Raw genomic sequence first — 13,173 nt, 5'->3', positions numbered from 1 at the left:
CAACAGTGTGACACATATTTAGCTTGTGGCCGCACTATAACCCCTAGATCGCTTTCTGCAATGGTTTGCTATACTCCTGTGTTAATGGACTCTTACAGCAGCCTTACTTTTTTTTTTTTTTTTTTTGACTGGCACTGCACCTTGAGCAGCTGTTTTCAGCAAACAAGCCACAAGGACTCCAAACTCTCATCCCGGGGTAACAGTTAACGTACACCAGCTGGAAGTGTCAGTTGGGATCATGTTTTGCAAAGTTATCAACATTGAATTTCATCTGCCATTTTCCTGTCCGGTGGCCCAGGATAACTCTGCGCCTGACCACTCCGAATGTAACCGGCTTGATTAATTTTGTATCCTCTGCAACCGTCGCCTGCTCACCGTTTACGCCCAGGCGGAGAGAAGTTGTCCTGGGTCCGCCCCCGCTCCCCCCAGGGCTGCGCTAGTCAAAGCGGCTGCTTCTCCGGGGACTTTGCAGGACTCGTTCCCTCTCATCAGCCCTAGCCCGGAACAGAACCGAGACCGACAGCGGGATGTGGGAGCCGGTTTATTGAAACCCGGGACTAAACACAGGTACAAGCGCCCCGGGGGCTCCAGCAGCGCGAGGCCCGGTGCCAGCCAGACCGGGCCACCTCTCCCCGGCTTGTTCGGACCACTGCACTCTGCCTGCCCGGAGTGCGGCTGGCACCGCGCTCTGCCTGCCCCGGGCGCCGGCTGGCCAGGGTGCCGAGGCCAGGGTGGATCAGGGATAATCCTCAGCCAGGCGCGTCCGCCCTGCGCGTAACGCCCACGGGCCGGGCACGCCCCACCCAGCCACCTTCTCCTGGCCAGCCTAGCGCTACCAGGGCCGCCACAGCGCCTGGCTCCCGCCGGGCACCGAGGGTCCTTGCTCCACGGGGCCGCCCCGCTGGGCTGCAGCGCCCGGCTCAGTCTGGGAGCGGCGGGCGCCGGGCCGCTGCGTGTAGGGCCTGGGGCCGCCCGCTGGCTGCTCCGCCCCGCGACTGGGCCTGGAGCTCCGGGGCCCCGGGTGGGCCGCGACGGGGCTGCTGTCCGTGGTCCTGCAGCCCGAGCCGCTCCCCAGCGGCGCAGCCCGGGCGAGCTCCTGCAGCAGGTGGAAGGAGGACGCGTCGCTGCCCCCCTCGGAGCGCAGCAGGAATTGGTTCACGCCGTTCAGGCAGCTCCGGAAGCCGGCCTGGTAGTCAGCGCCTGGGGAGGGGAGAGCAGGTGAGCAGCCCAGGGGCGCGCAGCAGCGAGGGGCCCGGCGCCCCCCATCCGCGGATCCAGGGCCGAGCCCCGGCGAGCAGCGCCCGCCCGCTGGGAGCCCAGGACTCTGCGCGCGGCTCTGCGCAACCAGCGGGGCGCCCCGGGGGTCCTGACCCCGCTGCGCAGCGCGAACCCAGTTCTGCTCGGGGAGCCTGGGGCGCTGCGTTCCCCCGCGGGCCTCGCCCCCTGCGCGCCCAGAGCCAGGCTGCGGCCCCGGCCTGAGGGCAGGGGGCGGGCGGGCAGCGCGATTTCTGCCCTGCAGCCCAGCCAGGAGAACGGGCCCCGCGCCTCCCCAGTCTGAGAGCCGGGTTCCTGCCCGCTGCGAGTGGCGGGGCACAGGACCCGCATCGTGTCCACACGGGGCTCGATACAACGGGGCGAGGGCTCGAAATCCGGAACCACGGTCCGCTCCGTAGCCCGGCCCCAGCCAAAGGCAGCCCCAGGACCCTCTCCGCGCACCACTACTCGTCAAGGGACCTCCCCGGAGAGACACCGGAGCTCAGAGATTCGTTCCGGATCCGCACCCCCTTCTCCCCGGACACAACCGCCGGTTTCGGGGGGGGGGGGGCCGGTACCTTGCACCGATGTCTGGAGACTTCTCATGTACTTGACACTCAGCTCCAAGATATCCGCCTTCTCCAGCTTGCGCTTTCGGATCTGGGGAGAGACCCGGCCCTGCGGTAAATACCGGAGCGAGCGGGCCCGGACCGCGCCTCGGGCCACCCTGTCATTGCGGAGCCGCCCGGGACACGGGAAAGGCGCGTAGACCCAGCGATGGCCAGGGCTGCTGAGGGCTAAGCAGAGTGCGGGGGGGGGGGGGGAGCGGGGGGAGAGGGGGGCGGTGGAGCGGTTGTCGGGATAGTGGTGCGGGGGTAGCGATTTGTGTGCAGAGGGAGTTGCGGGGGTATCGGTGCGGGGGAGTTGCGGGGGTATCGGTGCGGGGGGGTTGCGGGGGTATCGGTGCGGAGGGTTGCGGGGGTTGTGGGGGTAGCGGTGCAGGGCGTTGCGGGGGTATCGTTGCGGAGGGGTTGCGGGGATAGCGGTGCGGAGGGTTGCGGGGGTTGCGGGGGTAGCGTTGCGGAGGGTTGCGGGGGTAGCGTTGCGGAGGGGTTGCGGGGGTATCGGTGCGGAGGGTTGCGGGGGTAGCGGTGCGGGGGGGTTGCGGGGGTATCGGTGCGGGGGGGTTGCGGGGGTAGCGTTGCGGAGGGTTGCGGGGGTAGCGGTGCGGGGGGGTTGCGGGGGTATCGGTGCGGAGGGTTGCGGGGGTAGCGGTGCGGGGGGGTTGCGGGGGTATCGGTGCGGGGGGGTTGCGGGGGTAGCGTTGCGGAGGGTTGCGGGGGTAGCGGTGCGGGGGGGTTGCGGGGGTATCGGTGCGGAGGGTTGCGGGGGTTGTGGGGGTAGCGGTGCAGGGCGTTGCGGGGGTATCGTTGCGGAGGGGTTGCGGGGATAGCGGTGCGGAGGGTTGCGGGGGTTGCGGGGGTAGCGTTGCGGAGGGTTGCGGGGGTAGCGTTGCGGAGGGTTGCGGGGGTAGCGGTGCGGGGGGGTTGCGGGGGTATCGGTGCGGAGGGTTGCGGGGGTTGTGGGGGTAGCGGTGCAGGGCGTTGCGGAGGTATCGTTGCGGAGGGGTTGCGGGGATAGCGGTGCGGAGGGTTGCGGGGGTTGCGGGGGTAGCGTTGCGGAGGGTTGCGGGGGTAGCGGTGCGGGGGGGGGTTGCGGGGGTAGCGGTGCGGGGGGTTGCGGGGGTAGCGGTGCGGGGGGGGATTGCGGGGGTAGCGGTGCGGGAGTTGCGGGGTAGCGGTGCGGGGGACTCACGTGGTGGGAATAGTGCTTTTCTAGCAGCGCCTTCAGCTGCTCCAGAGACACGTTAATCCGAGCTCGCCTCTTCTTCTCCATTAGGGGTTTGGAAATCTGCGGGGGGGGGGGGGGAGAAAATGTTACCGGGGTTTGTCCTCCGCCCCCCCCCCCCAACTACACGCCTCTCTCCCGGCGGGGCCGCGGGCCCACCTTGCGGAAGCTGCCCAGCTGCGGTGTCTCCTGGCCCGCCGGCGCTGGGAGCATGTTCCCCTCTGGGAGCGAGCGGCCCTGGGCATCCGCAGCCGCGGGCGGGAGCCGGATTTATACGGGGCCCTCGCTTTACATGTCAATGCGGGCATTCAGGCGCGGAGCGCCTCCCCGAAGGGGCCAGGGCGGGGCGGCCCGGCTGGCGCAGGGGGCTCCCGTGGCCACGGGCTGCGTGACTGGCCAGGCGCTGGGGGGGGGGCGGGTTGAGAAGGACTTTACCGGGATGCTCAGTGTCGTTTGCGTGTCTCGCTGCGGGTAGCCCGGAGCCACGAGCCAGCCTGACACCCCCGGCGGGGGGGGCTCCGCGTGTGTGTGTGCGCGGGGGGGGGCGGCATCACTAATTAGCTCCACCCCCTCCCCCCCCCCCCCCGCGGGGCTCAGCAGGCTCTGGGCGCGCGGCTCGGAGCTAGGGACACGCGCGCGGCAGGGGCGTGCTGGGGCCGGGCCGGGCTGTGCAGCGCCGCGCACCGCAAGCGCCAGCTGGGTCTCTGCTCTCAGTCGCTGCCTCACCGGGCCCAGCGGGCCGCCGATGCGAATTAACAAAGGGTCCGTCCCCTCCCCAGGCCAGGGGGCCGCGCGGAGATGAAGACATGCCAGCCAGGGCCAGCAACCCCTCCTTTCTGGCCGCGTTTCACGCTTGGCGCGGGGCGGCCAGGGTAGATTAGCGGCCCTAATGGCCGGACAATGCAGCAATTTTCTGCTCCTTCCAGCCCTTCACAGCGCCCGGGGCTCGATTTCTCCGCTCTGCGCGGGGACACGCGCGGACACGTGTTGCATTAAAGCGTGCGCCGCGGGCCGCGGGAAGGGTGCGCAGCGCGCGCCGCGGGTGTCCCCTGTCCCGTGCACACGCACCCCCCTGCCGCGGGGCCGCTCGGGCTCTCTGCCGCGGGCTTTTGTCCGGAGTCAGAACTACCCGGGCGCCCCTTCCCCAGCTGCACGTGGGAAACCAGCGCGGGGAGGGGGGGCGGGGGCGTTCCCGGATTCGCCTCGCTTCCAAATGGCCTTGCAAAGTCCGAATTCCTGCCGCGCACTCGGCTCAAAGGGGTTTAGAACAGACAATTAGGTCTGGTCCGGACACAAAACCCCAGATGTTTGGGAAGCCCAGCCCGGTCGTGAGAGCCAGAGCCGCGGCGCTTTTCCCCAGCCCGGGCAGAACGCAACGCGCAGCCCCGGGGGGACGGGGCTGGAGCCCCGGTTCGCCCGCAGGGAGGGCGCCTGAATCGTGGGGTTCTCCCGCTCGCTGGGGAGGGGACCCCCCAAACCGCCCCAGGGAGCCCGCTGCCCGAAGCACGTACCCGGGGGCTGGTAACACGGCGGCAAAGCCAAACTTCCCCCCAGCATTCCCCGCTGAGCCCTTCTCCCGGGGGGGCGAGGGGTACTAAAATGGAGCCCGTGGGGGGCCGGGCCCTTGCCTTCAACGGAAGAGGCGCAGGATCGGGCCCAGCCCGGTACAACCAGAGCCCGCAGCGCACGCTGCCGGGGCGCGGGGCGCAGGGCGCAGGGCGGGGGCGGGGCTGGGCTGCCCGGGGCGCAGGGCGTAGGGCAGCAGCGCAAATACCGAGGGAACGTGTCGCTCGGAACCAGGCGGGTTTTACTGCCACGGGGCAGCCCGCGGGCGGGGCCCCATCCCTGACGCCCAGGGCTTGCAGACGGGCGCGGGTGCAGCGCGGAGCCAGCCGCCCCGTCGCGTAACTTGGGTCAGGAGGCCCGGAGCGGGCCCGTCCCGCCTGTCACAGCTGCCCGGGGGCGGCGCAGGGACAATGGATCAAAGGGCCGCGGGGGCCCGGGCTGGCCCTGCTCGCTGGTGCGCGGCGAAGGTGGGGGGAGAGTTTCTCCCAGGGGCTGTTCGGGGTCGGGCCGAGCGCCGCCGCGCCCAGGAGCCGGTGCCCGCGGGGCTGGAGCGAGCTGGCGGGACGAGCTCTGTATTAACCCCCCTCGCCCGCGCCCCAGGAGCCGGGAGGCCGGATCCCAACCCAGCGCGTGTGGCTACGAACCGGGGCTCTGCCCCCAGGCCTGGCCTGTTCCCCCTCCCCTCGCCGGGCTGGTGCGCAGGGCTGCGCTCGCTGCACAAGCTCCTGGGCCAGAGGCCGGATTAGGCGGGAGGGTCTCGGCCCCGGGGGGGGGGGGGGGGGGCGCCAGGGCAGCGGATCCCCCAGCAGGGGCGCAAAAACAGCGGGAACCGAACTGGAACCGCGCGCACCGCACAGACACCCCCCCCCGTATCACCCCCCCAGCACGTGGAGGACACCCCGGCCGAGCGCCCTGCGGGCTCAGTGCAGGCTGCACCTGCCAGCTCCCCCCTCCCGCCGGCTTGCGGGGCACCAGGGGGGTGAACCCCCTTCCCGCCACTCCTGCTGGGGCCCCGCCGGAGCCCCTGCGCAGCCCAGGCAGCTCCAGGCCCAGGCCGGGGCGGGGCCAGTTCGGGGGGGGGGTCTGAGAGCTGTTGAGCCGAACCGGCGCCCCGGGGTGCAGTGAAAAGCGCCCGAGCCCTGGCTGCGCTACGGAGCGTGAGTCCCTGCTGGGCCAGGTGAGCTCCCCCCCCCCCCCCCCCGGGCGCTCTGCACCGCCGGCTGCAGCCCCCGCCGGGCGGGGCGGGGCGCGCTTGCTGGAGTGTCTGGCCCGGCCGGCGTTTCCCAGGCAGGACGGCCCCTGGCAGCGTGGAGAATCGCGGGTCCGCCCCCGGCCTTTCACTCCCCTGCCAGCTCGGGGGCCGCGCTGGGGCCAGGCTGGGAGCGCAGGGGAGCCAGACCGGGCCCCTCCGTCCCGCCCCGCCCTCCTGGGGGGCTCGCCCAGCCGGCCCGGGTCGCTGTGCGCCTGGCTGCGCAGAGGGGCCGCCGAGCAGGCTGGCAGCGAGGGCGGAGGCAGCGCAGGGCAGGGAACCCCTGGACTTGCCCGTGAGAGCCAGGGCAGCCCTGGGCTTGGGGGGGGGGGATCCTCCCGCTGCAAACCCTGATCCTTCCGGCGCCCCCTTCCCCCAGCCCAGTATCTGCCCCGTCTGCTCCCCTCGCCTTTGTACAGCACCGAGCACAGCGGGGGTCGCTCCCGAGGCAAACGGTACATCCCGGCCCAGGAGGGACCCTCAGCAGCTCCAGCAAAGGGGCCAGCGGGTTCCCACCTGCCCAGGCTGGGCGCCTGGGCCCACAGCATCGGGCAGGGGCCGCCCCTGTACTGAGCACACGCTCAGGGGTGGGGCCATGTCCCCAGGCGTCAGGGGCCGGAGCCGGCCTGCTCCGGTGAACGCGGTAAGTGCGTTGCTGGGCCCAGCGCTGCCATGATCCTCCCGATCCCAGCTGGACGGGCTGGGGCTCCTCCAAAACCCGCGCGAGCTCAGTGCCTTGCCAGGGGATGGTGGCTGCGGAGCCTGTATTGGGAGGGGAACCCCCATTCTTGGCCCGGGTAATTTGTCACCTAATGATTTGCTTCCTTGTCATAAAGCCCTGATGGCTTCGGGAGGCTTTCAAAGGGGCCCTTTGAGCAGCCAAATGACCCTTGTTATGCTGATCCCGCTAGAACAATGGGAGCAAAGGGCACTTGGGAAGCGCAGAGGGTAATTAAACAAGGCACTGCCAAGCCCAGCTGCTTCCAAACCGGCTAATCCCCCCGGACGCTCACAGAGCCGCTGGGCACCCCTGGGTGCTGGGTCTCGGCCAGGAGGATAACAACAAGGGTCCCGCTCCGGCCTCAGGAGGAAGCAGCATTGGAGCCCAAGGACACCACTGTGGTGGGGTGAAGTCCGGCTCCCTCGGACGCCAATGGGAGCGTTGCACATGGGGCACAAGGGGGCAGGATTTCTCCCATAAGTCCATGGTGACCAGCTGACTCATGTCACACATGGAGGCTTCCAGGCCCAAGGCCATGGAGTCTTTGCCATCAAGGCTTTTAGGGGCCAGATGGCCTGAGAGACTGCCTCCGACTCCGGACAGCCTGCGGGTGTTCCGGCGGGAGAGCCGGGCCCATACCAGCAGCGTGGGAGCTAAGGGTATTGGGGGAACCTCACCATTTGGTTTCCATACTTTAAGCCGGGGTGGGGACCTTTTTTGGGTCGGGGCCCGCTGACCCACAGAAAAATCAGTCGGGGTTGCACATAGGTGAGAAGTGGGCCCCCAGTGAGCAGACAGACTCTCCCCACGTTCCCCTGGCACACCAGAGCCTAGAGGAGCCCAGCCTAGTAGATTCTGTGTGTTCCAGCCCCATGGTGGGGTGGCAGGGGTGCTGAAGCATCAGCATAGGCTCCCCAATGCTGGGGGGAGAGGCCCTGAGCCTCAGGGGCCTGCAAGCCGGGGGCTGTGTGAGGACTAGAGTGGCAGGGCAGGCTCCCCAATGCTGGGTGGGGGGCCTGAGGCTTGGGGTTCAGATCCAGGCAAGCCAGGGGCCTCATCTGGCCCCCAGGACTGAGGTTCCCCACCCCTGCTCTAAGGACCGAACATGGTCAGCTCTTCCTGTGACAGGGAACTGCCTGCGTGCATATTGTGTCCCGGAAGATGCTGCTGTGTGTGACCATGGATTTAAGCCCGGTTGAAATGCACCAGCCCAAGGGACAGTGTTTAGGTTCCACTAGAACTCTGCATGCCTTCAACTCCCTGAAGGGGGGTTCCAAAGAGGACGGAGAAAGGCTGATCACAGTAGTGAGGGATGGCAGAACAAGGAGCAATGGGCTCAAGTTACAGTGGGGGAGGTCTAGGTTGGATGTTAGGAAAAACTATTTCCCTAGGAAGGCGGTGAAGCACTGGGCTGGGTTCCCTAGGGAGGGGGCGGAATCTCCATCCCTAGAGGTGTTTAAGTCTCGGCTGGACAAAGCCCTGGCTGGGATGATTTAGCTGGGGTTGGTCCTGCCTCGGGCAGGGGGCTGGACTCGATGACTCCTGAGGTCCTTTCCAGCTCTAGGATTCTGTGTCTTGGCTTTTTGGAGTTTAACATCTCAGTCTCGGTGCTTTGTTACTGTAGTTTTTATTTTGCATGAGACAGAGCTAGAGGCAGAGTCCACCGTTAGGGGCAGGATGGAGCTGCTGTTCAGGAGTCTGGGGGAGAAATCTGACCCTGAGAACTCCCCAGCTTGCAGAGAGGGAGCGTCTGCCTTATTCTGGCTGCCCATCACACCCCTTCCCCCAATCTGCACAGATCTCACCCCAGCAGGGCCATGGCGTCACACTTCTCCTTCCCCTTCTGGGTGTTGTGGGGCAGAGGATGGATAAGCAATCCCCGTGCCTAACCCGTGTTCTTGGCCACACAAAGCAGGGGACAGAGAGAGGCTCCTTGTGCATAGTCCAGCTACAATCTGTAACTATTACTCGCTCAAATACACCAGGATGTCTCCAGCAAGCTGTCTGGAATTCAGCCTTCCCTGGAGTCACAGCAACCCGGGTGGTTCTGTTCTCCGCATTGCTTATTTCTGCAAACGCTTAGAGGAGGGGGCGAGCATGCAGCAAAACGGAATGAAGGAGTCAAGAGAAAATCTCCTCATCTGGATGCATCCCTCAAGCCACAGAAAGGGGGAAGCGTCTGATCCAGATTCAGACGAGGTCAGGAAGTAAAGGGCTTGCAAACCTTTCTTCTCCTCTCATGGTTACTTACCGATCTTCCTTCCCCCTAAGGCCCAACTTTAATCGTGTGCCTGTTTTTCCCACCTATTATTTTAATTACATGGCTATTTCTTGCACAGCAGGCTGTGTTTAATGAATGACTGCATGAAAAGGCTCCTGATGGTTCAACATATCCCCACACTGCTCTCTGGATTTGCCTATTCTGTACGCTACATCTGGCTGGGTTTGAACAACTTGTGTGGTGAGGAGTATTAAACAGTGGAAAATTGACCGAAAAATGTTGCTAATGTGCAATGTTCTGCTCTGGCTGTGCGAAGGCGATTCCTGGAGCTGGGCTGAGAGCTGCTATTCACTGCTGGTCACGCTCCAGATTTGGAGGCAGCACCATATTAATGGGCTCTACCCTCCCCCCCCCAAAATGTTACCCCACACAGAGCCAAAGAATACTCAAAAGCTCATGGTCTCCCAAGCTGCTCAGGGATCTGTATAGGGAAGTTTCCCATCAATTTGCTTCTCAGCAAGCAGTTAGAAAATGCAGTTATACATCACACACTGGACTTCAACCGTCTGTTGCATATAAAGGGAGCTTGGAAACGTTGGGTCCGACTCTCCTCTCGCTTACACCAGTACAAATCCCCGGAAGACAGTGGCATGATATTCATATGCAGCTGCTGTGAAATAGGAATCCAGCCTTATACAGACTCTTACATAGACATTTGGTTTTGCTCATCACAGTTTTGGCCAATGAGTTCCTAATTGTAGGTTACTTTAAGTGTGCTGCACATTTCTCTGCTGCATACTATCTTCTTTCTTTTAATTTATATTATATTCTGACTCACACGTTGCTTAAAGCCTTAGGTCTGCCAAGGAATGTTTAACTGCAGAGATGCACTTTGATCTTTAACAATGATATTAATTATTATGGATGGGACACATCCAGCGCACTTAATTAGCTTCATTAACACGGGTCCTACAATTGCCAGGTAATTGCTTTTGCTGCAACACATATATAGCTTGGATTCTGCTTTTTCCACTCCCACTCATCTGATGAAGTGGGTTTTGCCCACAAAAGCTCATGATCTTCTTTATTTTTCTTAGTGTACTTGAAAGTAGGAATAAGGGATCTTCCGGAGAAGGGCTTATTTTCCGGAAAATCGCGTCTACACTGGCGCTTTTCTCCGGCAAAAACCCCAAGCTGGAAAAAAGCGGCAGCCATGTAAATGCAAATGCCACGGGGGATATTTAAATCCCCCACGGATTTGCAATTCTGAAGTGTCTCATTAGCATCCCTTTTCTGGAAAGGGATGCCAATGTAGACACAGCCTTAGGGTATGTCTACACTAGCCCCCTAGTTCAAACTAGGGAGGCTACTGTAGGCATTCGAAATTGCAAATGAAGTTCGGGATTTAAATATCCCGGGCTTTATTTGCATCTTCCTGTCCGGGCGCCATTTTTAAATCCCCTTAGTCCGAACTAACTGCCCGTGGCTACAAGCGGCAGTCAAACGTTAACTCGAACTAAGGACTTAACGTTTCACTACCGCGTGTAGCCACGCAGCAGTGAGTTCGGGCTAGTGAAATTTCAAAATGGCGACCGGACGGGAACATGCAAATAAAGCCCGGGATATTTAAATCCCGGGCTTCATTTGCAACTCCAGTCGCCTCATTTGCCTACCTAGCTTGAATTAACGAGCTAGGGTAGACATACCCTAAGGTGCCACAGGACTGCTCATTGTTTTTGATAATATGAATGTTTCTGAAGAACAATTATATCTTTGCAAACTGCACTGCCCTGGCAGGTAAAAGCTCTGTGTTAAGGGACCACATTGCCTATTGCCTGAGTCATTGTCTGCTTTAGCTGGGGAGTCAAAACCACCAGCTCCTGTTAGTTATTTTTATTCTGAAACATAGAAAGAGTAAAAGGGCCTGCCCTCCCCCCATGATAGTGTTGCTACTCTCGGGAACAGTCTTGGGTTATAAGATTCCCAACTTCAGAAGACTTTGATTTCCCAGCTGGGGGGGGAGGAGGGAGGCTAAAATAGTTCTGTGGGCCCTGATTTTTCCTGTTTTGGAGAATGCCCAAGACCAGCAGAAGCTGGGATTGACAAGAGTTTCTCCAGTGGCTTGGCCACTATTAGGCTACGTCTACACTGGCATGATTTTCCGGAAATGCTTTTAACGGAAAAGTTTTCTGTTAAAAGCATTTTTGGAAAAGCGCGTCTAGATTGGCAGGATGCTTTTCCGCAAAAGCACTTTTTGCGGAAAAGTGTCCGTGGCCAATCCAGACACGCTTTTCCGCAAAAAAGCCCCGATCGCCATTTTCGCCATCGGGGCTTTTTTGCGGAAAACAGTACTGTGCTGTGTACACTGGCCTTTTTGCACAAAAGTCTTTCGGAAAAAGACTTTTGCACGAACGGGAGCAGCATAGTATTTCCGGAAAAGCACTGACAATCTTACATGAGATCGTCAGTGCTTTTCCGGAAATTCAAGCGGCCAGTGTAGACAGCTGGCAAGTTTTTCCGGAAAAGTGGCTGATTTTCCAGAAAAACTTGCCAGTCTAGACACAGTCTTACAAATTAAAGCTTTGGCGAGGACTTGACAGCAGTCTTTTTCCTTTCATCACATGATACTGTAATTCAGGGCTCACTCAAACTATATTTCAATCAGCAGTGAGTGACAATCACAATTGATTGGAGCAAATTCAAACGTGCTGAAATAAGTTAACCTATTCCTGAGAAGTCTGCTGGAAGTGACTTTAACATCTGTTTAGTTAGGTTTCGATCACATAATGAGTCAAGTGAGTGAATCAAGGAAGTGAATCAACACTGAACTGGGTTTTGCAAGAGTTGAGAAGAATGAATTCAAGAAAGATCCCCATTGTCTGAGCCTTTTGTGCATAGCTCCAGCTGGCTCCTCTCTTTAAATATTTACCCCGCTCTTTTGTTCAGATGTAATTTACACACTTTGGCCCAATTCATTGATAGAACATGCAGCCCTTACAGAAGTTTTAGTGAGTTTAATGTACAAAAACTGAAATGTACCCAAAATAATATTGTTCTGGGTTATCACATTCATCAGCTACCTACAGCTAGCTGCACTGAACTCCAAGCGGTCCACTGAAGGGGTTCAGTTACAAATAAGAATGGCTGGTTTCAAATGGCAGAGTACTATTATTTTATATACAGCACCACACATGCATGACTTTACAAGATGATAAGTGCCCTGCCTATAAAAGTTTAGAGTTTAAATGAGAAAAATCATAGCTCACTGGTTAATGATCAGGAGAGAGGAGGTTGGTACTGTTGACATGGGACAAGAGAGCAACATTTTCAAAACTGTCCACCAGCATGGAGTGCCTGCATTTTTGGGAGCCCAGCTGGAGACCTGGAGTATGCTTTTCAAAGGTGCTGAGCATAGGCGGGACCCATTAACAAAAGTTAGAGACATTATTCTGAGATTTGAGGTAGGAGAAGGTTGCTCAGTATATGAGAAAAAAGTTTAAAAGTGGGATGGTCTAAATTATGTAAAAGTGATCTGAAAAACTTTCAGAAAAAAGAAACGAGGCTCTCAAATCACTAAAGAGGTAGAAACTGATACTGAAATCAGTGCAAGAATTCAGCTGCACACGCTACATACATACTAAAATACATTGTCTAACTTGCAATTGTGGGCTTCTTTTGACTAGTGCACATGCCCCCTCTAGTGTCTATGCCACAACACGGTTACAAAACCAAGAATCAAGTTACAAGCCATTGGGACAATCACAAACAAGTGACACAACCCCAGTGGATACACCAAGCTTTTATTTATTGCTGTCTGGGCCGGCCAGCTCTGCTGCTGCAGCATTTACAGCTTCACACACCTATCCAAAATTCCTGCTGCAAGAGGGGAAGACCAGTGTGTTATTTGCAGCTTCTTCTGTTTGGCAGTATTAATGCACTGCCTCTGCAGCAGAAAGCTTCTGTCACAACGACATTACAGCAAAACAGTGGGCCCACAGCTAATCTCACCTGTAAATCTTGAGTAATGTCTAACTCCAGAGAGACATTACCCAAGTCAAAGTTACATGAAGAAAGAGTATAAATGAGATGATTATTTGGGCTGTTATAGTGGGATACCATTTGTAAAGAGAGATTTCTTCTTAATAAAGTGATAGAAATGTAGCCGTGTTAGTCTGGGGTAGTTGAAGCAAAATGCAGGACAATGTAGCACTTTAAAGACTAACAAGATGGTTTATTAGATGATAAACCATCTTGTTAGTCTTTAAAGTGCTACATTGTCCTGCATTTTGCTTCTTAATAAACAATTAGTTAAGA

The 13,173-nt window shown here is 59.7% G+C and overlaps 1 protein-coding gene across 1 annotated transcript; it reads right to left on the bottom strand.

Annotated features, from left to right (window-relative positions):
- Nucleotides 1–549: 549 nt before the first annotated feature.
- On the bottom strand, nt 550–3,161 carry HES3 (hes family bHLH transcription factor 3). Its single transcript, XM_075906077.1, has 3 exons — nt 3,070–3,161; nt 1,833–1,914; nt 550–1,200 (listed from the first exon to the last, which is right to left on the bottom strand). Exons 1-3 carry the CDS (start codon nt 3,148–3,150, stop codon nt 833–835), a joined length of 531 nt encoding a protein of 176 aa, XP_075762192.1. The 5' UTR covers nt 3,151–3,161; the 3' UTR covers nt 550–832.
- Between the last annotated feature and the right edge of the window lie 10,012 nt (nt 3,162–13,173).

This window comes from Pelodiscus sinensis, chromosome 23, assembly GCF_049634645.1.
Source record: "Pelodiscus sinensis isolate JC-2024 chromosome 23, ASM4963464v1, whole genome shotgun sequence".
NCBI classification, from domain to species: Eukaryota; Metazoa; Chordata; order Testudines; family Trionychidae; genus Pelodiscus; species Pelodiscus sinensis.
This window is presented reverse-complemented; position numbering and strand designations above follow the sequence as displayed.